General features: G+C 40.9%; 1 protein-coding gene across 3 annotated transcripts in view; it reads right to left on the bottom strand.

The window, feature by feature from the left end:
* LOC145347014 (sodium/potassium-transporting ATPase subunit beta-1-interacting protein 3) overlaps positions 1-27,995 on the bottom strand; it is a 437,914-nt gene that overhangs the window by 201,196 nt on the left and 208,723 nt on the right. For all 3 annotated transcript variants that reach the window (XM_080194902.1, XM_080194903.1, XM_080194901.1), the window contains exon 3: positions 3,441-3,521. In XM_080194902.1, coding sequence (XP_080051028.1) covers positions 3,441-3,521 — 81 coding nt within the window. The remainder of the gene's footprint in view (positions 1-3,440; positions 3,522-27,995) is intronic.

The raw sequence follows: 27,995 nt of genomic DNA on the forward strand, positions 1-27,995 counted from the left end.
TGGCCTCCAAACTTTATCAGCAACTTTAGTAGCATTGATCATTGGGTTGCAGCGATAGCTCTAAAATACATGGCAATGCAGCAAGCATTCACTGCTCTTGATTAGCAGTGTTATGCAGGTGGATCCTCACATGCCAATTGGAAGTAAGCGGTAATGCAATGGGGAGTCTCATCAAGGTACAACCGGCCCACAGTCACCCCTTTAGCCCTCTGACAGATAAAAATACCGTGCCCTTCACTCAGAACCAGAGCTATTTATGCACAGATATAGCCAGGAAGTCTCTGGCAAGGCCCTCACAGACACCGTGTACCAGAGGACGTGAGGAATGTTCATCTCATTTACTGGAGCATGGGAGCAAAATGGCTGCCTCCATATCGGTTCAGCCACAAGGGTAGCAGCACGTAAAAGTTCATGGAAGTAAAAAACAGGAAGAGTAGCACAATGGAAACCACTTGAGCATCTTTATTTGCCACTGTCAACTTGATTTACTTCATTGGAATGAAATTGTTTGCTTGTGTTCCCTCAATGATGTATCTCAGGTCATTCTTAATGCTCCATTAACACAGTCACCTTATGAGTTTCCTGAATGTGGCATCAGTGAAAATCATAGACCACATTGCTGAAATGAGAAGATTCGTGGTTTTGAATATCTTCAATTAAGGAGATCTTTATGATGTGATGGGCTTGTAATTGTGACTACAAATTCTTCACAGTGGGGGAGGTCCCAGATGCCAGACGACAGTTTAAGAATCCCCACGCTCAGGTGCATCTTGCCTGGATGAGTGTGCCCAGGGCTTCAGCTCATCATCATCCTCCTCTTTTAAAGATTGTGAGAGTTTATCACTACCTTTGGGAACCAGTACCACTGCTCTCTGTATTGCCATATTGTTCAGAGCACACACTACCACTATATGCGAGACCTTTGACCTTTGTGATATTGGAAGGCATCCCAGAGCAGTCAAGGTACCAAAACGGTATTTTCAGAAGGCCTATGGCCTGCTCAATCATTGATCTAGTCAACAAATGATAGCGGATGTACTTTGCACGTGCCTCTCTGGTAGGATTCTGCACTGGTATTATCAGCCATGTCTTCACTGGATATACCCTGACAGATAGCAGCCACCCACAACGCAGACATTTGGAACTGGGAGTAGTTTACTGTCCTCTCAAAGGACATTCTTCACCTGAGTGGTGTAAATATAGGTGGCAAATTGCAAGATCCTTTTCTCTGGACCAAACTAGAGAGCCAAGAAATTGAACATGATGGTCACTTTCATGCTATGGGCAATGGGTGCCTCCCATTCCGTGTGGCCTCAGGTCAGCCTCCCTCCAAGAGGACACAGATGTCTGGGACCACCTGGCCTGCTACTCGGACAGGTTCATGAAGTACAGTGGTACAGCAACTGTGCATCATGACAGCAGCCAGCCGTGCCATTGCCTTCTCATTCCTCGATCTGTCCCTCCAGGCCATGGACTGCTGTTGAGTTACAATCTGTTGAGTCCAACTCTGTCACTTGGATACTCCAACGTCAGCCACCTCAAGATATTCAGCCTGTGCTTCTGCTGCTTCCTGGCACAGGTCCAAAAGCAGGCCAGCTCAGATGAAGGAGTGGATTGAACAGCCCATAAAATAAGAACATTTTTACAAAGTACTTTAAATTTACAGATTTTCACATTTATATCATATTCAAATTTCAATAACTACATATGGAATCTTATGCAGCTTTATCTTATCTGGATCATGCTCATTTTCAAGGGTTAAAATCAGGTCATATTGGAAAATAGTTTGGGAAGGTCTGTTGTAGAGCCATCTTGTACTTCTGGGCCCCCATTCATTCTTTCTGCACTGTTCACCTCCACGTGAGTGCATAGCTTGCTGCAACTGCTGTTCTTCCAGGTGCTGCCCCTAGCACTGTGTCAACTGATGTGGTTCAGCCCCCATATTCCATACACCACCCGACCTCCGAGTGGGCAGAATCCATGTCACTATGGAGCTTCAAAGACATGATGAATTGGCAGAGTATTTTTTGGAGGAGGTTTCAGCAATTTCTTCTTTAGCCTCGGTAATGATTTACTAGCAGCCTTGCCAATTTAGCTCCGGGTGCTTGTCAGTTTGAGGCCTCGATGATTTTACCTGTGTTCTCACCTCCTCCACATTGACAAGTTGTACACGCTACACGCCCTGTGCACCATTCAGAAAATTCCACTACCTTGGGGAAATTGCTATGAGTTGTTTCCTAAGCAACTGGCTTTGCATTCTGCCTGGTGGATTCCTTACATGTCACTCAGAACATCCCTGGGAAAAACATTCGGAAGTGGGAACACATCAGCAAACCAGTCTGACCTATTTTCTTCTCATTTCCCCAGCCCACCTCAAAATGTCTGGGAAAATCTCCCCCCAGTTTGCTAAAAATTCTAACTTAATTTGAATGGTCAACAATAATGGTTATTCTTTCGCTTTGTACAGGGAAAAGCTGCACACCACACTGTAATGTCCAATATCTTGAAAAGCAAATCCTTTTTTTTCCTATTCAGATATTCTGGGCAGGTTCATCACAATTGCCAACTAATAAACACTGAATTTGTTGCTGAGAAAGTAGCAATGCTAATTGTTGGACATAAAGATAGGTCACCTTGAACTATTAGATAAAGAATACTCAGACAATCAGAGATGAACGATTGCTGCAATTAACAAATGTTAGGTAATTATTCTGTAGACATTAGTCCCAAAGGACGTTACAACACCTAATTTCACATTCCATGACATCTTTTGTTGTCATATTTGGAAGAATGAAAACTGGACTACAGCAAACCTTTTTGCAAAAAAAAACCCAGGTAATTAAGAACATGCAGCACTTTACAACTTAACTTCAGGGTACGCTAGTTGCAAAGATACCAGGGATGGCAAGGTGGCACAGTGGTTAGCACTGCAGCCTCAGTGCCAGGGACACAGGGTCTAATTCTGGCCTTGGGTCACTGTCTGTGTGGAGTCTTCAAGTTCTCCCCATGTCAGCATGGGTTTTCTTTGGGTGCTCCAGTTTCCTCCCACAGTCCAAAGATATGTGGGTTAGGTGGATTGGCCATGCTAAATTGCTTCTTAGTGTCAAGGGATTTGCAGGGTAAATATGTGGGGTTACGGGAATAGAGCTTGGGTGAGATTGTTGTTGGTGCAGACTCGATGGGCTGAACAGCCTCCTTCTACAGTGTAGGGATTCTGTGAAATTCTGTGAACAGTTACTATTCTAAACTTCAAATGGTCGAAGCAGGGTATCCATTGTAAATAAGTGGGGACAAGGAGAAAACAAATCATCCTGACACCTTAGTGAACAGAGGTGCGAGTGTGTCTAGATTTGATTTATCATTCAATACTAAAACATTACAGGCTAGAAAATGTCCATCTGTTTCTCCACATTATGGTTGTTTTCAAAACTGGTCCTTACCTTTGAAAGTCCTCCAACTTCCAAATAGAAACAAAAAATGAATACATTCCAGGCGACCCACAAGGCTGTCCAGATAGAGTACTAAACAAAGGTAAAGAAAACACAGTTAAATCAATGAGTGATAAGCACAAGATAATAAAAGACAGAGCAAATATGCTGATCAGTATTGGGCCTCAACTACTTACTAATAACTTGCTAATGGATGTATGGTTGCTAAGTTTGTTGATGATAAAGAGATAGGTAAGAAAGGACACCAGATCGCACTGTACCTCGGAGTTTTGCAATCTTGCTCCATTTAAAGAATATACTGCTTTCTCATCTCTTAAAGTGAACAATTTCACATTTTCCCATATCTGCCAAATTTTTGCCCACTAACTTAACTATCTATATCCCCTTGAAGATTCTTTATGTTCTTTTCACAGCTTACTTTCCTACCTATCTTTATATCATCAGGAAATTTAGCAACCATACCTCATTCCATCCCTTCATCCAAGTAATTGATACAAATTGTAAATAGTTGAGGCTCCAAACTGAACTCATTCCACCTATCATATCTTGCCAACCAAAAAATGACCTATTAATGTCGACGTTCTGTTTCCCAATAGCAAACCGATTCTCTATCACCCTCTCACCACAAGCTCTTATTTTGCTTGGTAATCTTCAATGTAGCACCTTGTCAAATGCCTTCTTGAAATCTACAACATAACCACAGATTTCCTTTTATCCGCATTGCTTGTTATTTCCTCAGACCTCCAATAAATTAGTCAAACCTGATTTTCTTTTCACAAAACCATGCTGACTCTGCCTAACTACACTGAGATGTTCTAAGTGCTCTGCTATATCTTCCTTAATAATAGATTCCAGCATTTTCTCCATTACATATCGTAAGCTAAGTGGTCTGCAATTTCCTGCTTTCTGTCTTCTCCTACCTTCAGCCCCTAATCTTTGGCTAAACTGGTTAGTGGGGATGGCTACTCCTCTCTCCCTTGCTGTTGCTTTTTCAACCCTTCATCTGTGCCTAACCTGCTTCCTGGCTCATAACACTCTGACTATTAATATTATCAATTGCAACAAATGCCCTGTCCTTTTCCTTCCTTGCTCTTAGTTGCTGTCCAGACAATTTACAAAATATATAGCAGTTTGATTTTACTTGTCCAAAAAAAACATTCATTTTAATAATACTCTACTAATTTGGCTTAACACTGACCAAAGTGGAGAGAAAGCATTTGGAAAGGTACAAAACACCCCAAATTCATGTTTTGTTTAAATAGTTTGGGAAAAGTAACATCCAAGGAAAGGTTAAGAACTTTAAAGATTTAAAGGTTTAAAGATGAAAGAGGAATAACATATTTGAGGAAAATTGAAGACTGTGTTCGGGGAAGAGGCCATGCAATACCTGAAAGAATGTGTTGTGCTGAGGACAGGCATGTAAAATAAGCAGCCTCTAGCCAGCCCCCGGAGAAGTATTAGTTCATTCCAGAAAGCAAAGTTTTGTTACAAGCCCTGTGAAATCCATCCCTATAGCAACAGTGATGCCTTGCAGTGATATGACTGGAATTTTTGTAGATTAAGAACGTATAGGGATTGTTGGCTGGAAATGGATATTCAATTCTGAGTCTAGCTAAGTAGAAATCTTCTGGAAATGTTATAAGTCTAAATTGAGCTGTGTAACTGTAATTTTGCATGTTTAAGTTTTTTGTTAACACGTGTTTAATTAAAGATTTAAAATCTCCAAAAGTGGCATTGGATTTCTTGCACCTGACATTTGTGTGCATACCTTCTCATAATATAGTACAAATTGTTGTGTCAGTTTGATCAAGTTTCCCCTTGGGATTTGGTCAATACTGCAATTACCACCTGCCATATCACAAAAGTGGCTGCAAAGCACTTTGAACTGTTCGATGGTTGGGAAAAGCATGATTTCAATGCTCGTCTTTCTTTTGTCTTTTGGGCACAAACATGTGGGGGCTGATTTTGACTTTGACAAATCAGCATTCAGACAGCCCACTCAAGGTGACAAGATGTCTTCACCCACAAGTGAAATCTGATGATGTATATACGGTCCTGATTACCATTTTAAGACAGAACTCAACAAAGTGTGCTTCATGCATTATCAATAGTATTTGGAACACTCCTCCAGTTTCCACATCATTAATCTGATCAGCCCCAACACAAGAGCCCCCCTCTACAATTGCAAAATTCTCTTTCCCTCTCGCCCTGGTCTTATTTTCCTGCCTCCAAATTGTCCAATATTGCAACAACCTGAATCCAACAAACAACAGTGGGAGACTCACATGGCGCTTGCAACCCTGTGTCTCTATTTACTGGAGCCTCTTCCTCTATGCTTTCAGGACAGAGGGGTGATTGAATTGTTGTACCTGTCAAATCCCCAAAGGGTAAAACCTCACATTGTATTTTGCCATGTTCATGACTCCTGCCAAATAAAGTTCTCCATTAAAGCATTGTTCACTGTCATTTTCAGCACTTCAGTGTATCAACAGTGAAGGGACATTTTTCAGTTTAAAAAAGATTAACTGAAAGGCATTTTTGCTTGAATTTTGCCATCAGGACATCTCTAAGAGTTCCTTTGTACTTTGAGCTTTTCTTAATCCACCTGCCAAGCCTCGAATCCTCTCATTTCCACACATCAAAGTAAAAGGCAGTAGCTCAGCAGCAGTTAGTTGCTTTGACAGCCCTAATGCATTCTGCGATCTGTAAAATACAGAAACTGCTGGAATCAAGTGTTTAGGGAAGAAGTGAGGACTTTCTCACACACCAGAGTCTGGTTATCTGCTGAGAACTATGTTTAATGCATTTATGCTTTGTCATTCAGTTTACCCGCCTTGTTTCCAATAGGGTCAGGCCATCAGCAGGTATTCACCGTCCCTTCCCCCACTTGCAGTGAGGGTTTCTCAGGAGTTGATTTGAAATTCCCTAGGGGTATATCCTTCATTCCATGATCAGGGAACAGCAGGAGCAGCATAGGAATATGCAGCAGTTCAGAAGGATGAAAGGCACCCCTCACCAGATATTATTGAGGCAACCTAGGTGGCTTGAAGACCACACTGAGGAATTGTGTTGAAGAAAGGATTTTATAAAAGAAACAGTAGGACAATTGTATTATCTACTGTGTCAACCACACCCATCTGTCTGTAGCAATAGAAGTGTGCCCTACCCTCAACTCTCCTGGCACTGGCTCATTTTAATGCACAGTAAGAAGTCTCACAACACCAGGTTAAAAGTCCAAAAGTTTATTTGGTAGCAAAAGCCACTAGCTTGCGAAGTGCTGCTCCTTCATCAGGTGACTTCATTAGACTCACTTCATGAAGGAGCAGTGCTTCAAAAGCTAGTGGCTTTTGCTACCAAATAAACCTATTGGCCTTTAACCTGGTGTTGTGAGACTTCTTACTGCATTTACCCCAGTTTAACGCCAGCATCTCCACATCATTTTATGCAAGCATAGGTATTCTGTGCAACATCAACCAGGCTGCAGAATCGGCGTTCATCAGTAGGCTGGTGATACTCTTTCCAGAACAAATTGCAACTTCAATAACTTTAGCATCAGAACAAGTCAGCAGTGAGATAGAGTCGTGCTATTTTACAGGGTGATTGGCTTTCTCGAAGTCCTGACTGTGATCAATGATACATTCTCCCACAGAACACCTCCTCTCCAATGTAACAACAGCTCCAGTTAATGAAGGAGGCATGTCAACAAGTAGATGATAAGTCTCTGGGCCATGAATCAGTGACACATTATTCCTCACAGACATTAGTTAGTGTTAACAAAGATGTATTGAAAAGAGATGTCAAGAATTAAGTGACTAACAGAGCTGCATTTGATTCTCTGGATCTGATATTTGTAAGCCCAACAGGTTTATTATTTGGTAGCAAATGCCACTAGCTTTCGGAGCTGTCCTCCTGAAGGCTGGATAGTTTGCTGCAGACGATGGCCTGTTTGAGGTTGTGGGGTTGTTTGAAGGCAAGAAGTGGGGATGTAGGGATGGATTTGGTGAGATGTTTGTCTTCACTGATGATACGTTGAAGGCTCTGGAGGAGATGTCATAGCTTCAACACCACACACCATGACACCACACAGCCCTGCCACAGCAACCTTTGCAAGATGTGCTGGATCATTGACACGGATGCCATCATCTCACGTAACAGCACGGTACATACTCTTGCAACTCGGCCAACGTTGTCTACCTGATATGCTGCAGGAAAGGATGTCCCAAGGCGTGGTACATTGGGGAGAACATGCAGGCGCTATGACAACCAATGAATGAACACTGCTCGACAATCACCAGGTAAGACTATTCCCCTCCTGTTGGCGAACACTTCAGCAGTCAAGGGCATTCGGCCTCTCATCTTCAGGTAAGCATTCTCCAAGGCAGCCTTCACAACACACAACAATGCAGAGTTGCTGAGCAGAGACTGATAGCCAAGTTCTGCACACGAGGACAGCCTCAACCTGCATCTTGGGTCCATGTCACACTATCTGTAATCCCTACGACTTGCTTGGGCTTGCAAAATCTCATTAACTGTCCTGGATGGAAACAATACAGATCTTCTTAACTTGTGCTTAACCCTCTCTCCACTCACATTATATGTACCTTTAAGACTTGATTACCTGTAAAGCCTCGCATTCAACCATTATTTTATAAATTGAGTTTGTGTCTTTATATGCTCGGTTTGTGATTAGAACTCCCACTTACCTGATGAAGGAGCAGCACTTCGAAAGCTAGTGGCTTTTACTACCAAATAAACCTGTTGGACTTTAACCTGGTGTTGTGAGACTTCTTACTGTGTTTACCCCAGTCCAACACAGGCACCTCCACATCTAATACTTGCATCAGGCATCGCCAAAGAAAAGTCACTGCTCAATTTTCCCATCTTCCATGATGGTTTATACATGTTCAAGACAAAGAATCCAGCTGACTGAATTCATTCCAAGCAACTTCTCTGACACACATACATTTAATGCCTTTTGAAAGTCAGCAAATTCTTTCAATAGAGCACATACCAACACCAGGAATTTTGTCAGGAGTCCCAATCAATATTATAATTTTGGTATAGAATGAGTGGAAACCACTTTACTTAGTTCATCTGATCTTCAGCCAAAGCCACGGCAGCCAATTGAGAGAAAATGTCTGAGAAAATTCTCAGTGTAAGCCATTTGAATTTTCCTCCTAAATAAGAAAGAACAAGCTTCCATTTATATGGACTCTCATCCTCATCACAACCTGAGCATATTACAACCAAGAGAGCTATTGATTAATGCAGACAAGCACCGCAGGCAATTTATACACTAAAGATTGAACCAAAAATAAACTAATGAGGCCAGATTGTATGTTTTTCAATGTATTGGTTAAAATGGAATGACAGTCAGATACAGGAAAGATTCACTACTTCCTGTAGACCATGGGACCTCTTACATCCACTTGAGTAGGTTTTCGATTGAAGTTCCCATTCAATAAAGTGCCAACTTCCGCAAGATTTGTCAGAGTGTCAGGCTCTACTGGCATATAACTCTCCAGATACACAGCCACATTTTCAGACCAGATTTTCTGGCACAGAGGTTCAGGGGGTGTGGTCTGATACAGCTAAAGAAACTGGCTCCACGGAGATCATGGTGCCACCTTTAAAGGCGCCCTTAATTGCATTTAAAACACAGGAAGTATCAGAGTTCATGGTTTTAAAAAAAATCAAAGGCAAAAAAGAGTCTAAATAGGGGAAAAATCTTGCCACTCAGAACACCTTCACTCATAGGGTTGGCACTTAGGATACTAGCAGGAGTAAACTGACAGTGATTGCCTGAAATGCAGCCCATACAATCTTCGGGTACATGTATTAGACTCCATGAAAGGGTTTGAATTTACAGCCTTCTCACGTTAAAGCAAAACCAATACCAAGTGAACCAAATGAATACATTTAGACTGCAATGCAGCCTTTATATTTAAACTTCATGAAGATCAAGATTTTTTTCAAATTTGCCAAAGTAATAGAATCCTGCAGTGGAAGATAACTATTCTATTGTTACAATGATACTCCTGTTTTTAAAAGCATGCTCAAATTTCTTATTTACATTATCTTTCTTCTGTTTCTACTGTTTGCAGGGGTTTTTTCAATTCTTCTGGTAAATCTAATTTCACAGTGCTAATTATGTGCAGATAATTTAACTAGTGCTGGTGATGAAATCAGCTGTTCTGGTGATTCAGTTGTAGCTTTTGGCATAAGGGACAGAATTTTGCTGGGTGGTTGGAGGGGTGGGCATGACTGGTAAAACAACAGGGGGGGTGGGCATGGCTAGTGAAACAATAGTAGTTGCACCTGCACAGTCCAACCACTAAGACACTTTCCCAGCTGTCGGCTGTGACAGGGATCTGCTGCCGACTCCACAATCGCAGGAAGCCAATGGATAAATATAAAAGTTCTTTTTAAGGCCACTTTACAAAGCCACTGACATTTTTCTGACAGTGGAGAGCACCCCCATCCTCAATGCTGCACCGAATAATGAGGATTCTAGTTTAACAGTGTTATATATTGCTTGAAGAGATGATCACATGATTTGGTAATAATGTCATCAAGCTGCTGTTTGACTTTCAGATTGTACCCTGTTCAATCCAAAGCTAGGAGAATAAACTTGTTGTTTGTTACCCTGAATCTACTTGTGCAAAAATCCACTTGTTTAAAATCCACAACCTTTAGTCAGGACATTACAAATGGATGCACCCTCCAAGAAGGATACTGAAGGGGCATCTGAGACTGAGGCTCCATGACCTGGTGCTTTTAATTTATCTGCCTGCACTCCCAAGGGCCTATGCTTGCTTCAACAGTGCCCACCTGGCCCAATGGTATTGCTGAGGCTTCAGAGATACCAGTCCCATGATTGGGTGGGAGCATCCTAACCCTGCCCAACATCCTTAGTTGAATAGTGGGTCCACGGACAGCCAATTTGGAAGCCACTAGTAAAATGCCAAGCCAGTCATCTGCTGAAAAATGTGGACGTGGGGCCCACTTGGGGTCCGAATGCTCTTGGTAAAATTTAGGCCAAAATGTCTTAGCGGTGCAGATGGTGCGAGTAATTTGGATTTTTATCTCGTAAGGATTTGGGTGTATCTGCACTCAGAAGAAAATAATGAAGGTATTGTCCACATTTGCAATCCTTGCATCCTTATCAATAAACATATTTAGACAAAAAAATTGAGAATTGAAAATACAGAGAAACAGGTGACAGTAATTCTAAGGAATTCTGAGTTCATGTGGACCACAATTGCTAATATTAAAACACCATCAACACACTTTTCTACATTTCCATTATTCGACAAAACTAATAAAGCCCTGACCAGATTTATGAGATGTTACCTCACCTCCCACAAAATCTCTCTGGGAATAACTGGAAAGTTTAATCTTCAGCCTCAATTCAATTTTGGATGAGAATGCCATTCCACTAATTCAAGCTCAGCAGCTAAACACAATTTTTTCCTTTAACAAGCCTTTTGAAAAAGTCAATTATTTTTCTGCCATCCTGATATCACCTTCTGCTTGCTGACAGAGACGAGTCTAACAGCGGAGTTATTAGTCCCAAAGCACTGATGCGTTGGTCATGTCAGGTATTTATTCACTGAGAAGAAACAGAAGGAGGGGATCCGCCAGAGTAATACAGGACATAGATACTGCATGACTCACTGAACAAACTACCCAAAGCAGAAGATCTACTGCCACAGAGCACAGGGAGCAATGCATGTTGATGAAGCTCATGATCACTAGGGACATTATTATCTTTTTGTACCATCTGGTCCACAAAACCTACAATGACAGTTAACCATATTCACCACACTGCTAGCGGCAACAAAGGTTACCAGTGACCTCAACTGTTACACAATGGAGACTTTCTAATATACCCACAGGGATATCTCAAGAATCATTGGTCCCTTGCTCACTAAACAGATATCTGAAGTCCCATTTTGCAATTACACTTCCAGCTAAATACCTTTCAGCAGAAGTATCATCGTAGTGCTCGCTTCCCCAAGATTTTGCGTTTCACTGATTCCATTTGTGTAGCTTTTGAAACATCGAATGTTATTTTTCAACAAATGCATAAATAATGTGAGAACCTAAATAATAATCAATACTTGTCAATGCATAGGTAGTGCACGTAGTTATCTGCGCTGAATGTTGCTCGAGCGCACAGACCCTGGGAGCTTGGTGACAGAAGGGTTTTGGTGATGAGGAGAGCTATAAAGTAATCAAGAACAATAAATGTAATGGACACAGTAAAGATGGCAAGACAAATGATGTGTCATGGCTGCAGTATGTGGGAGCTTCTGGATGCCACTGCAGTCCATGGCAACCACTTCTGTAGTAAGTCTCTGTGGCTTGAGAAGCTTCAGCTCAGGGCCAAAGGCCTAGCTGCAGGTATTGCATCACATCAAGGAAGGGGAAAGTTACCTGCAAATGATGTTCCATCTCTTAAGTTAGTATCATCTCATTTGGTCAGTGCTCAGAAACAAGAGGGTGTGACTGCAAGATAGGCAGACAAGGGATCAAGACGGAGGAGTGGGACACTTTCAACCCTTGCAATTAAACAACATGTTCAAGATTCTTTCAGCTTGTACGGACAAGAGTGAGGATTGTAGTGTGGATGTGAAGACTGACCATGACACCATGGTACAGACAGCAATTCAAGTGGAGGAGTTAAAAGGAATGCAGTGTTCGTAGGAGACAGTATAATCAAGGAGATAGACATTGTTCACTGCAGGTGAGAGTGAGAATCCAGAAGGCTGTGTTGCTTGCCCAGTGCCAGAGTTCTGGAAATCTTTTCAGGCCTTGAGGAATTTGAAAGAGGGTCCAGTTGCCATGATCCATGTAGGTGCCTATGACATCGGTAAAACTAAGAAATAAGTTTTTCATAGAAAATCTAAGGCGCTGGGCATTAAATTAAAATGCAGAACCTCAAAAGGTAGTAATCTCTGGATTACTACCTGAGTCACATGCAAATTAGCGTAGGGTAAATAAGATTACAGAGATGATTGTGTGGCTCAAAGACTGGTGTGGGAGAAGTGGATTCTGGTTCATGGGCACTGGCATCTTAGTGGGGAAAGTGAAAGCTGTACCGTTGGGAAGGATTTAATCTCAACCATGGGACTAGTACTCTGGTGAGTCATATAACTAGGAAATTAGAGAGGGCTTTAAACTCAATAACTGTGTGGACCCAGGGAAGACCATGCAAGGGAAGATTGAATAAATGAAAGGGAAATGACAAGATAATAGATCAAGGTAGTAATAAAGGTAATGATATTCTCAGTAGAGCAGGAAAGGACAGTGATTGCATACTCGAGTGTCTGTGGATAGGGCCAGAATTTACAAAAAAAGTCTGAATTAAAGTTTCTTCTGAAAATGAATATGTCAGCTCAAATGTATAGCAGTTACAGAGACATGACAGACAAAGAGGAAACCAAGGCTGGGATCTGAATAAACAAGGGTATGTGACATTCAGGTAGGAAAGGAAACTGGGAAAGGGTGAGGGAGCAATTCTGTTAACTGAAGAGGACATTGGTACTGTAGTAAGATATAACTTTAGTTCTAAAGATCAGGATATAAAATCAGGTTGGGTGAAACAACAAGGGATAGAAAATATTGGCATGAGCTTTTTATAGGCCAGCAAACAGCAGTGGGAATGTAAATCACCGTATAAATCAGGAAATTAGAGATGTGTGTAACAAGGGAAGTACAGTAATCACAGGAGATTTCAACCTACATATAGACTGCATGAATCTAATTGGTATGAATGTTGTGGAGAATGAATTTATGCAATGGTTCTCTGGAGCAGTACATTGGGAGCAGATTATTTTAGATCAAGAATTCTGCAACAAAAAAGGCGTTAATTAATAATCTTGTTGTAAAAGCTTTAGGAAAGAGCAAGCATAATATGGTAGAATATTTTACATTAAGAGTTATGTATTTCAATCCAAAATTAGGGTTTTAAATGTAAACAAAGTCATGGGGGGCAAATTAGCCATGGTGGATTGGGAAAATACATTGAAAGGAATGCAAGTACTGGCAAAAGAAATTACAGAGAAGCTAGACAATTTTGTGTCTGTCTTCACAAGGGAAGATAATAAAAACCTACCAGAAATAATGGAGAATCAAGTGAAGAGTGTAAGGGATGATTGCAAGATATCAATACAAGATTTTAAGAAAAATACTAGTGAATTACTAGGACTCAAGGTAAATAAATCTCCTGGACCTGATAATCTATGTCTCGGAATGTTAAAATTAGTGGCTGTAGAGATGGTAGATGCATTAGTGGTCATAGTTCAAAATTCTATAGACTTTGGAATGGCTCCTGCAGATTTGAAGGTGGCCAATATAATCATATTTAAGAAAGGAGGAAAAGTGTTAACAGAACTACCGACATGTTAGCCTATAGCCAGTCATGGGGAAATGCTAGAATCTATAATAAAGGATATGATAACAGGACACTTAGAAAATAATGATAGGATTGGACAGAGTCAACATGAGTTTATGAAAGGAAAATCATGTTTGCCAAACCTGTTGGCGCCTTTTGAAGATGTAAGGAGCAGTATAGCCAAGAGGGAATCCTGGATGTAGTGTATTTAGATTTTCAGAAAGCTTATGATAAGCTCCTGCACAAGAAGTTAGTAAACAAAATCAGAGCACATTGGATTGGGGGAATATGCTGGAATGGATTGAGAACTGGTTAACAGACAGAAAAGGGAGAGTAGGAACAAAGGTGTCATCTTCAGGTTTATAGGCTGTAATTAATGGGGCACCAAATGGATCAGTGACTGGACCCCAGCTATTCACAATTTATATCAATGAATCAGATGTGGGAATTAAATGTATTATTTCCAAGTTTTCAAATGACACAAAACTAGCTGGAAGTATGAGCTGTGAGAAGAATGCAAGGTCTTGAACCAACGGAATGAATCTCAGAATAAGAGGCAGACCATTTAGGACTGAGTTGAGGAGGAATTTCTGTACTCAGAGGGTGGTGAATCTCTGCCCGTGGACTGTGGAGGCTCAAATCATGGTGTATGTTCATAACTAAAATCAATAGTTTCTACATGTGAAAAACACCAAGGGATGCAGCGAATATGCCGGAAAATGCTGCTAAAGTTGAAGATCAGCCATGATCCCAATGAGAAGCAGGGTGGAATGGTCGCTTTCCACTTCTATTTATGTTATGTTTTTCATGTGGCCCTAGAAATTCAGGTACTTCTCAAATTTGGATTATTGGGAGTGAAGGATTATAAATAGAGACATATGTTACAAAAGGCTGGAAATTATGTTGAGTTTTCATAAAACTTTGGTTTAGCCTCAATTTAAACACATGCTGGAATTTTACTGCCTTGCCCACCCGAGGCTCATAAGATTCTGCCTGAGGTCAATGGAGACTGACGCTCGGTGAGCTGATTCTGGGGTAGTCGTGTCAGTAAAATTTCAGCCATTCTGGGCCCAACATTTTAAGGAGGATATAGAAACTTAAGAGAGGATACAGGAAAAGATTTCTAAGAATCATTTCAGGGTTGAGAGACTTCAGTCATGTGGCTAGATTGGAGAAGCTGGGGTTGTTCTCTCAAGAGAAGAGGAGAAGGCTGACAGGAGGTTTGATAGATGATTTCAAATTCATGAGTCAACAACAAAAGAGATTTAAAAAAAAATCAGTTCTCATTGGCAGAAGGGTTAAGAACCAGCAGGCACAGATGATTAGCAAAATAAGTGACCAGCAAAAGATTTGATGGCAACATGAGGAAAAAAAATTCTTTAAATCAGAATGTGCTGCATGAGAATGGGGCTGAGGCAGATACCTAGAATCATAGAATCCCTACAGTGCAAAATGAGGCCATTTGGCCCATGGAGCCTTACCAACAAGGATCTCACCCAGGCCCTAAACCTGTCACCCCATATATTTACCCTGCTAATCCCCCTGACACTAATGGACAATTTTTCATGGCCAATCAGCCTAACTGACACATCTTTGGACTATGGGAGGAAACCAAACAACTGGAGGAAACCAACGCAGACATAGAGAGAACGTGCAAACTTCACACAAAGTGACCCAAGGAATCAAACCCAGGTTCCAGCTGTGCTAAGCACTGTGCCACAGTCAGGGCTTCTAAAAGGGAATTAGATAAGCATCTAAAGAGAAATAAATTTTAAACTACAGGAAAAGGCAGCGGAGTGGCACTGGTTGAGATGCTCTTGTACAGAGGCAGCATAAACACAATGGGTCAACTGGCATCCTTCTGTGCTGTAAGCATTAAATGATTGTAAGTACCAGCACCAGAGTGGTGAAGATCAAGGATCCTGAGATGTTGGGCCTTGGAACTCATTGGCAAAGAGTGGATACAGCCTACAGATTTGGACCAGCGGAGCACAATCAGAGAAGCAGTAGGCAGAGTCCTGAAGGCTGAGATCGGGATGGAGGAGGGGCATTACCAATGGAGTTGGGGAAGTGAGGGCAGGTTTTGGGAGCAATGATTGGGTCCTTTTATCAAGATTGACAGGAGTGTACTTCAGGGAAGCTACTTTCTTGATTGGCCGTTGATCATGCGACCAGCTTTGAGTGCAGCCCTTGTGGGTATTGACTGGCTTAGGATAAATGTTGAATCAGAGACCTTTCAAACACAAGTCTTTCAATGGAACCAAAACATTAGCTCTGCTTCTCTTCCAATAGATGCCTATAGATCTGCTAAGAATTTCCAACATTCTTGTTTTTGTTTTTGTTTCAGATTCCCAATATCAGCAATACCTTGCATTTACAAAGCTGGTAACAACCCGGCTGTAAAATCCCATGCCATCGCAATGCACAGATACATTGATACTCATACACAAGTGAAGGATGAAGGGGACATTTGGGATGCTAAAGGTAACATTACAGATGTTTGTGAAGAGAGTTTAAAAATATGCTTTAAGAATTGGCAATTATAACAGGACTGTTTCATGTACAATACTTTATTCCAAGCTATAAATATTCCTGTGGACAAGAGCCTCACTACACACTTGAATGACAAGCAATAGAAGGCAAAATAGGAAAAGAAGCTATCAACAGCAGACCAGCCACTACAATGGAGAAGCATGAGGTCGCATTGGCCATTTCTTCCTGTGAGCTCTGCCACAGCAACTAAATACTTTTTAAATCAATGATAACCTTAGCAAAGGTAGACATATCAATTCTTTAGTGTTTACAAAGAACTGTTGGTATGAGGATGTGAGTTTTTTAAAAAATGTGTAAATTTGTTTGTCAGCCAGCCACAATATGTAACTTGCATCCCACCCAACTGTGGTAAAAAGGGATAGAAACCCAAACACCTTCTGGGGAGTGTGAAAGACCCCAATTCCTGTTCATTTTCACAGCATCCTCAAACTCAAAGTTTCTGAGATGAGACTTCAAATGTTCTAAAAAGCAATGACAGCAGACATGGATTAAATTAAACATCTCTGGAATATACAGCCAGTAGGTCTTTAAGAACAGCTTATCAAGCCAAAGAGATTAGAATGCTGCAATGAAAGATTGTAAAGAAACTGTTTCTCTCTCTCTGGATCTGCCAGCACTTGCCAAGTAACCATCCTGTGAAGAGCAATGTACTGCAAACTGAGTTCTTTTGGGAATAAAACATGAAAATCTGTTCAATGCAACTAACCCAGGCAGCCAACTGAACAAAATGACAGCAATGTGGAATCACTGCATTGAGAGCAACCAAAGGGCAATTAACTCTAGGTTCAAAGAATCATAGAATCCTTACAGTGTAGAAGGAGGCCATTTGGCTCATCGAGACTGCACCAACCACAATCCCACTCAAGCCCTCTTCCCGTAACCCCACACAATTGGCCTTCCAAACCCCCCCGACACTAAAGGGCAATTTAGCATGGCCAATCAGACCAACCCACACATCTTTGGACTGAGGGGGGAAACCGGAACACCCTGAGGAAACCCACGTAGAAACAGGGAGAATGTGCAGTCTCCGCACAGATAGTGGCCCAAGGCTGGAATTGAACCTGGGTCCTGGGAAGCAGCAGTGCTAACCATTGATTTGGGCAGCTTGGTGGCACAAAGTTGAAAATGTGGGCATTTATTTGTTTATCTTCGTGAACTAAAAAAAATCTTTAAGCTTATGCTCTTGTTCTACCATTTGAACCAGTGTGTATGTGGATCCAGTCAATGTGTGTGAGTTAGGATTGGTTATAACTTACCTAGTTTTTTTCATTTGGGAAGTAGTGTCAATAAACTTATCTTGTTCTATGTTTAAACACAGACAATCTGTCTGGCTAATTCTTTATAATCTGAAAGTCTATTGACAATACTGGCAAAGCACATCCTCTCTAAATTCACAAAAATACCCTATATGATCAGACCTGGATTAGTGTAATAGGAAGTGATTTTTACTGCTCCTCACACTGTCATGACACGATACATGTGTCAGTTTTACTTTGGGGGGGCTACGTCTTGTTGGTGTAAAATTCTGATTTCTAATGAAAACTGTGAGATTGAGAGACATATTATTGCCAACATAATGTTAGTGTTTGAGTTCATCTCTTGTATTGTGTTCAAAGTGTTTTCCTCCCATATTGAGCTCTTTTGATATCCTGGTGTTAATGTAATTTCCAACAGGCTTCACAGTTACAAATACTCATGTTGGGGGCTGTTACGCTCACACAGGAAGCTACAAGCAATTCAGAAATGCCATTACCTATATAGACAACATTCCTATGCACTTGTATTAGATCCAGTTAGTGGGTTGCTCTTTATGTTACCCATTTTATATATACCTGCTCAGAAAAATTCTAAAGTTTTTCAATTGTGGTTTTCAATTTTTTATCAAATATTTCTGGGGCTTTGCCTCCATTCCTCTATCAGCATGTTTATTCTGGATGGTGGTGGTTGCTGTATGGAAACCATTTTTTCCTATATCACTTATAGAACTGACTTTTATTATTTTGCATGTATTTGCACAGTTCAATTTATATACTAATTCATATTCTAAATTAACTGCATCTTTTCACTTAATCTCATATCTTTATATAATGAGCTCTTAACTACATCAAGGACAATTTTAATTTTGAACAAATGTAGACATAAGATAATTGACAAAAGAATCCGAGACAATGTGAGGATAAAAGATTCTTGTAAATTGCAGTTATCTGGACTACCCTGTCTGAAAGGATGGTGGAAGTAGATTCAAGATAAAAGACAATTGGATAAAAGCTAGAAAAGGAGAAGAAAAAATGCAATAGAGATAGTGCAGTAGTGAGATTAATTGAAATAAGTGGCACAGGCACGTTGGACTGAATGGCCTCCTTTATGCTGCATCATCCTACGATGGGCTGAATGGCCTCCTTTAGGCTGCATCATCCTACGATAGGCTGAATGGTCTCCTCTGGGGTGTATTATTCTACAAAATTATGCATAATTTTGTACAAGCTCACACCCAATTTAGTATTGTTCCATACATCCAAAATCCATTGCTGTAGCATGAGGAAAGTACACACTGCGTCAATGAGGATTCTCCTGCATTTGTCCTTTGCTCTCCCTGATCTTTGAAATGCCGGATTCATGAACTGCATCCATTCCCCAGTACTAACTACCTTTGCTATATGAAAGCAGAAAGAAAAATCACCCAAATTAAGTTGAAAATGTGATTTTTATGCATGCAATTCTGAGCGAGCCTCTTGTGTATTTTTCAAGCAGGGAAATAAAATGCCTGGAGAATGCACAGTACAATATATTAACAAGAACAAAAGGCTCTTCAGAGTAAAATGGGTATGTCCCAAATCATAAACAAATTGAACTAGGCATTTCTTATGTCAGTGAATCAGCAACGGTTAGATGCTGTAAGATCCTCTAAAAGTCCCTTTTTCCCTGAAAAGCTGTGTATTATTTCACTAGCTCTGACTGCCCTCCAGTATATTGTCTAAGTAAAATGCTTCATGAGTGAACAAAAGAGAAGGGGTTCAAATGGATCATGTGGTATCTGTTTTTCAGGTCCAATCTGAGTCCTACAGCTCAGCCTTCAACACCATTATTCCCACAAAGCTCATCGCCAAACTCAGAGCCTTGGCTTGGCCTGGGTCTGGCTCCTCGCTCTGCAACTGGATTCTGAACTTCCTAACTCACAGACCACAATCAGTAAGGATAGGCAACACCAGCTCCTCCATGATCATCCTCAACACCGGTGCCCCACAAGACTGTGTTCTCAACCCCCAACGATAGTGCTTACACACCTACGGCTGTGCAGCCAAATTCCCCTCCAACTTGATTTTCAAGTTTGCTGATGACACCACCGTAACGGATCAGATCTCAGACAATGGTGAGATAGAGTACAGGAATGAGATAGAGAATCTGATGAACAGGTATGGCAACAATAATCTCTCCCTCAATGTCAACAAAATAAAAGAGATTGTCATCAGCTTCAGGAAGGGTAAAGAAGAACATGCCTGTCTACATCAATGGGCGCAAAGTAGAAAGGGTCGAGAGCTTCAAGTTTTTAGGTGTCCAGGTCACCAACAACCTGTCCTGATCCCCCTATGCAGACACTACAGTTAAGAAAGCCCACCCATGCCTCTATTTTCTCAGTAGACTAAGGAAATCTGGCATGTCAGCTATGTCTTTCACCAACCTTTACAAACGCACCATAGAAAGCATTCTTTCTGGTTGTTTTAGACTTGGTATGGCTCCTGCTCTGCCCAAGACTGCAAGGAACTACAAAAGGTCATGAATTAGCCAAATAAATCATGCAAACCAGCCTCCCATCAATTCACTCTGTCTATATTTCCTGCTGCCTTAGCAAAGCAGCCAGCATAATTAAGGACCCAATGCACCATGGACATCCTCTCTTCCACCTTTTTCCGTTGGAAAAAAGTTATAGAAGTCTAAGATCAGGCGCCAACCAACTCAAGAATAGCTTCTTCCCTGTTGCTATCAAACTTTTGAATGAACTTACCTTGCATTAAGTTGATCTTTCTCTACACCCTAGCTATGACTGTAACACTACATCTGCACTCTCTTGTTTCCTTCTCTACGAACAGTATACTTTGTCATTATACTGCACAAGAAACAATACTTTTTACTGTATGTTAATATACATGGCAATAATAAATCAAATCAAACTTGACTCAGGTGCTCAAAATAGAGAGCAGGGAATATGCATACTTTTCCAAATGGAAGAGCTCTGTTTGCCCTATCTGAAACATTCAAACAGTGGTGTATTTACCTATGTCTGTGTACTTACCTAGGTCTATGGCATTCGACCATTTGCAGATATAAGTAAGAGGCTTAAGCCTGCTTCTGCTCTCCACAGCAATTTTCATTTACCCAAGGTAGTTGGCTGCCTGAGGGCAATCCAAGCACTAAGTGAATAAAAAGATAAATACTTTTTACATTTACCCCAACTCCTGGTCCCAGAATTGCCAACATTTAACAACCAGGCGTTATAAATGTTTGTTTGATCTCTCACTAAGATGTCTTGAGAGATGTATGTCTAAACATAAACTCATAACTTTCAAACATACCCTCAGTACTGCCTGACTCCTTCCAGACAGTATTGCAAAGCTACACTACTTTGTGACACTATACATCATAGCATGGGCAATATTATTCCTTAGTTCTACATTAACCCTTGCTCTGCCGAACATTCTTATATTACAGTTACTTGCTGCTACTGCTTAAAAGGTATATACAATACCAGACAGCACTGTGTTCTATTCCAGGGAGTCAGGTGATAAGTACAGTACAAGGACATGTGCACACTCTTACGAACATATATTTACAGAGGTACACATTACAAATATCTACCTCTTGATCTAATCATCGCAGTTTCTCTCTGCTCTGTTATGACCACGTGAAGTGGTCTGTAAACTAAGGATTTGTGTGGGTGTATGTAGCCCCTCTATAATTTGAGTGACTCAATTAAAAAATAACCCAGCAGACAAGCGTTAGGCAGCCATTGCTCTGTTGAACACCTTTATATGACAATGGCATGCTATTACCGCTTAAAGGCACATGTGATATTCCCATTTTAAAACTTCCCTCCCTTCCAATGGAATATAACTATTTACAGTATAATCCACTTGCTACCTCCTCTCCTTACCTCAAGTCTCTGATTTTATAAATTTAGATGGTCTTTAGGCTTGACAGTTCTTTCACATCTCAGTCTGTCTTGCATGAAGGAATGGTAGACTTAGTTGCTTTGAGTTTACTTTGTTGGTTTAACATTGATATTGTAGTAGTTTACATTTCTGGCAATAATTGGAGTTCTCCATTTGATTCATTGTTTGTACTCCTTTGAGTTGTGTTTCTCTTTATCAAAAAGCCTAGCTGTTTTGTTCCTACGCAGGGGGTTTGTCCTGCTCCTTCTGAAGGGGATGTACACTCTGTTCCTTTTCCACCACTTGCTTACAATTAAACAATTTGTTTGCATGTGACAGTTTCCTTTCTCCATCTTTAAATAAAAATTACACTTTACAAATAAACTAATTCTAAGACTTTCATATTTTGTAGAAAGCATCACATTGCAAGACATCCCTCCTCTAGTTGTTAATTAATGCAGTTCCTTATTTAAAACAATGCAGCAATTGATAACTTCATTCAACCATTTTATTTCAAAGATTTCCCCTCCAGCATTTTTTTCAAGCCAGCAAGGTCAATCAATCCATTATCTTCTCGCGCTCACACTTTTCATGGGGTCTACAATATCCTACAATGAATGATTATCTATCTAACATTTGATTGATATATCTTTCTATTGCTCATTGTACAGTATTTCACTTACAATATTTTACAAATAGAACACCATGTCCACTGCCTCCAGAACAGCAAACATTTCAGCAGCCATAGAACCTCTCACAGCATTTTAAACATTTCTAGCTTGCCAACTTAAAGTGGCACAGTGCCAGGCACTGCTGCCTGGAATTTGCACAGTCTCCCTGTGCCTGCATGGGTTTCCTCCGGATGCTGCAGTTTCCTCCCTCAGTCCAAAGATGTGCAGGTTAGGTTGATTCGCCATGCTAAATTGCTCCTTAGTGTCGGGGGATTAGCTAGGGTAAATGCCTGGGGTTAAGGGGATAGGGCCTGGGTGGGATTGTTGTCGGTGTAGGCTCGATGGGCCGACTGGCCTCCTTCTACACTGTAGGCAATCTATGATTCAATGATGTTTTCCATTCACATTATCAATAATGTCATGAAATCAATTACACTTGAATCTCAAGAAGATTTGCATGTGAAGCTTCAGTTAAAAATGTTGAGCTTCAGATTCTTTGGGTCACCCAAAAATAAGAATCTGAGTATGCACTTATCCGCATCTAATTTTGTTAATGCTTTCTCTGCCCTTCAAATATTCCCCATTTTAAGGCGTTTCATTGCAGTACATAACTCCAATACATCAAAACTAGTGTATCTTCTAGTCTGAGTGCCCAGTCAGTTCAACTAACATTCAAGCTTTGCAGCAGCTCTGTCTCCTCTTTAAATTTACACTCATCTTTCTTTGGTAACTTAGCACAATTAACCAGAATACGAATAGCATTCTTGAAATAGGATTGTTGATTTTAAATTATTCCAGGCCTACTATGCTTAATATCTAAACCATCATATTTAAAAGCCTCACAAGCCTGATTCCCAATTTTAAATTCTACTCTAATCTTAATAGGAAAACATTCTTAAATTCTGTAGTGCCAGCTCACAATAAATCATCAACGTGCATCATGAAGATGCTGTGACTTTTCCTTTATGATACCAACAAACATTGCAGGACCTGCTTTTAGTCAAACACAATTGTTCACTCAAAAATAAAAGCCCATACACAAGAGGAATAATTCAGGCCACAGATTCATGTGTTTTGTTTCTATAGTTTTTCCTCTGCCTCTTTGGGTGGCTTTACAAAACATCTCTCTCTGCAAAGCATTGCCCTGTAGAAATAGTGTGGCTTTAAAATCGATTGACATTTGCTGTTAGGAATGCGTGGCCAAAGAGCTAAAGAGATTTTTTAAGATTATTTTTTCAGCTGTAGCAGAATCCACTCTAAAAGCTATATCACTGTTGCTCTTCAAAACCCCTAATAACTAGCTTCACTTAGCTTTATGTTTTGGTCCTATAGAGACCGATTTCTTTTAAAAAGAACTTAGAATTTCCAGCAAATAGCTGAAAGAATGACAGGTCAAGATTTCACATTTTCAGACATATAGTGGGCAATTCTCCCAAAAAAAACCTAAGTGCCCAATGGGCAAGAAAACTGAAGACTTTCCCACCTGTCTTTTGGGCGTGAAAATCTGTTGAATCTCCGACACTCTGCGCAAAGGGGTTGGGGAAGTGGGAGGGTGCCACAGGGCTTATACCTGCCTGAGAGACCAGAGTGGGTGTGCTGAGTGGGCCACTGTGCCTGCATCAACCTGTCAGTGGAGAAATGGGTGCATGTTCACTGACCCCTCCACCACTGACCTCCCAATCGCCAGCCTTCAGATTGCTTCCCAGTTCCCTCCCACTCCTGATCGCCAGCTTCCCAACCCCCCTGCCCTCCCAATCGCCAGCCTCCCTGTTCCACCACTACCCACCCCGATTCCTCACCTACCGGAGCTCCACCCTCTGCACCAGCCCCAATCGCCAGCCTCACATGGCCAGTCCTGATCTCCCCTCATGTGCAGACCCAATAACCCCCTCTTTCCCTCTCCCACCAATAGATATTGCAGAGTGTGCAGCGTGTTGCCTCCCACCACCACCAATTAGCCCCATCCCCAGGAGGCCCTGCCCTCAGTGGCCCCTCACACTTAGCACTGCATATGCCCAGTGCCAGATTGGCACTGCCCAAGGGACACTTCCCACCCCCAACCTCCTGGGAAGGGGGAGGGTGGGCCTCAATGGCTTTTCTCCCCACTAGCGGAGTGATCGCACCTGGTCTCTATTGATAGGGGCTAGCTTCAATCCTTGCTGGTGGGAACCTCGCCCTCTCCTGGCAGAGGGTGGGGGGAGTAGACATTAGGGAGCCTGGAGAGTACCATCCCAGATTCGCTAATCATTTGGAAATGTACACTTCCGCATTGCAAATCAGCCTCACTGATTTCCAGCCTGAGGCTGATTATGTCAAAAAATATGTCCTGGAAGGCTCGTAATCAGCAAGACACTAGTCATGAGTCACACTACAGATCCCACACAGATGTCTCCCGGCTCACTGTGCTGCAGCGACCCATAATACAACAAACAACTAAAGACACTTAACTACACACAATCTTTGATTTCTAACAGTGAAACCCCGCAAGTTTACTGACAGACAGAACTGTCTTTTACTGTGAAGTTTTCAATTCCTGGAGACTCTCCCTCTAGCCCAAGCTAGGAAAATCTTCCAGCCTTGTTTCAACTCTCCAAAAATTTGGTCTTTTCAAACCCAGTGCAGGATTCCACTTACATTCTTGCATAGCAAACCATAGAGACATTTTTAGTCTCGAGTTGCTCTCTCGTTCCTGATTAAGGAAGATTCCAATACATGGTGATATTGATCTCTACAGTGGCTTCCTCTGCATCCTCCCCATCATAGAATGCACATTGTTGGGTTGAACTGTTGATTAGTTATCACCGAGAGCCCAACTCCCTTCCACCTTGGAAATTAATGGATGGTTTAATGTACATCTATTTGTAATCTGACATTCCCAACACTTTTCTGGGATAAGATTCTCAATCTTCATTGTCAACACACAGGCTGTTGCAATGTGCTCAAGCATGAAAACCTTTTGCATCTTCTTCCCAATAAAACAATCTGAGTGCTCCCTTGATCTGTAACAGTGAAACCATTCAAGTTTACTATCAGGCAGATTTCTACAGACATCTGCTGGAACTGGTACTGTGCAATCTGACTCATGCACTCTGACGTTATTTGTCCAATACTTAATCATTTTTTGATGCAAGATTCACACCTGGTCTTACCATCAGTACTTGCACTGTGATTTTTTTTTACTTTCCTCTCGTTCACCCCATTCTGTCAGTTATTGTATCTGTACCTTGACCATCTTTCTAAACATTAAACCAATATTTAAACTTTCCAGTCTCTTTTCTTGTGCACTCTACAATTGTTACTAGACCCCTCTGGAATATATGTCATTCAAGTGCCCACTCTGGGCATTTGACCTTTGGATGCAATGGCTCTGTCACGTCGGGCATGAATCACTCACGTTACCACTATCCAGCCCTTCATCCACTATCACAGAACACATGAAGATTTCAGCTACATGCTACCTTGTTTAATTCTATCAGCTGCTCTCGGCTTGATATTTTGTAATTAATTCCAATTAGTGGTGAGGAATGAGCCTTAGCATTTGATTTCTGTATTTGATAGCATTTTCTAATCATCACAACCATTCCCTACTGCTGTCTTTTTGATGGTATACTAAATCCCATGGCACAAATTCAGTCTCAGATGCTGCAAAATGATGTCTCAGTGCTCTGAACTTTCTCCGAGATCTCAACCCTGATGAAAGACTGTCTTCTTCATGTTGAGCATTCAAACGTGCATTAAAAAAAATGAAACTAATTGTGGTATCTTCTAAAGCAGGAGAACTAGAACACAAAATAGAAGGCAATTCAGGAATTTTCCCATAGACTAATTAATAGGGACTATATCTTTCAACCATCTGGAGTGAATTCTTTGCATGAACTATTTACACTAGGACAGTTATCAACTTGCAGTCTGGCTAAAGAGCTAAAGATTTTATGCAGCATTCTATTGATCAGTGTGTGATTCCTTTCTCAAAGTCCATTGCTGGAAGGACTTTCAGTGTGAAATTCATAATGTTGGTATTGAATTTCACAGATTGGTAATTGGCAAATTCCCCTTCACTGTTAGTCAGAAAATTCAGTCCAAAATAATATTTTCATTTACACTACGTATTATAGAAAGATCAAAAACCTGGTTGCTAGGTCAATGAAATGTATGATGAGCTTATCTCTGACTTTATCTCCTATCTTTAGATGAATGGCAGCAACCTTGTTAAAGTCACATGCCAATACAAGGCTTGTAATTAGCTACAGTTGATAAAGCGTATATGAGGCTAATAGACAAGATTAGATGTGATAACTTCCGTTTTCTAGTTTGAGAGAATACTCCCCAACTCCAAATCCTCTATGTAAATCATAAACAATTGCAGTCCTGAGGCACACCACTAGTCACTGATCGCCAACCAGAAAAACACCCATTTGACCCCACTCTTTGTTTTCTGTTAGTTAACCAATCCTCTATCCATGCTAATACATTACCCGTAATACCATGCACCTTTATCTTATGTAGCAGCCTTTGGTGTGGCACCTTCTCAAATGCCTTCTAGAAATCCAGATACACCACATCCACAGGTTCCCCATTGTCCACTGCACATGTAATGTTCTTAAAGAATTCCACCAAATTAGTCAAACACGATCTTCCCTTCATAAACCCATGCTGTGTCTTACTAATGGAACAATTTATATCCAGATGTCTTGCTATTTCTTCCTTGATGATAGGTTCAAGCATTTGTCCTACTACAGAAGTTAAGCTAACCAGTTTGAAGTTGTGGAATTTCTTTCTATTTTACCCCAGTCCAAGGCCGGCATTTCCACATCATTACACAGGACCAGATCTAGGATAGCTTGCTCCCTCGTAGGTTCCATTACATACTGTTCAAGGAAGCTTTCGTGGATACATTCTATGAACTCCTCCTCAAGGTTGCCTTGACTGACCTGGTTTGACTAATTGATATGTTGATTAATATCCCCCATGATAATTGCTGTATCATTTTTACATGCATGAATCATTCCTAATGTACTTGCATACATGAATCATTCCTGTTTCCTGGCATCCCTTCATCCATTATTTGTGTTTCAATTCTGTCTTCTGCTACTAAAATCAGATTTCCATTGTTACTCTGTCTTTAATCTCTTTATTGCATTGGTGTCTGCATCCAGTATTTGGACATTTCAAAATTCAGCAATCATGAAGGCTTCTATTGTTTGTACCACCATGGACAGTCCTTTGTTCCATGGAGGCTGAAAAACGTTATTGTTTGCCCAACAACATTTTTTAAAGCTGTAAACATCTGATCAAGCAGAGATCCTTCTCCAAGAATAGAGAAGCAGTTAGAACCAGTTTTCATATGTCTGTATGAGACACCTTAGCACCAATTCAACAATTCCCAAGTGGAATTTCATAAACCTTTACATTATCTGTCAATGTCCATGACATATCCTTCCACGGAATAACCATCTACCTTCCAAAATCTATCAAATTTTAACCATAGCTCACAGACATTTAGCAGATCATCATCCTTATAGATTTCATCCAAGAATTCTTGTAGAAGGTCCAAACCCTCATCATTATTCGATTGATGGGTGGTCTTCTCAAAATATTTCTGATTTTACTTCTTAAAGGAAGTGACAACTTAAAGTTTAGCTTAAAGTTTTCTCTTTGTGAGGGATGTAACCTATGTCTGCATATCTACTTAATTCTTCCACTGGTCATATGGTCCCAAGAACATCAGAGGATACATCAACAAGTTATACTTGCTTTCTGCCATTTTCCACAATGG

This window comes from Carcharhinus amblyrhynchos, chromosome 8, assembly GCF_965287045.1.
Source record: "Carcharhinus amblyrhynchos chromosome 8, sCarAmb.v2.hapA, whole genome shotgun sequence".
Lineage (NCBI taxonomy): Eukaryota > Metazoa > Chordata > Chondrichthyes > Carcharhiniformes > Carcharhinidae > Carcharhinus > Carcharhinus amblyrhynchos.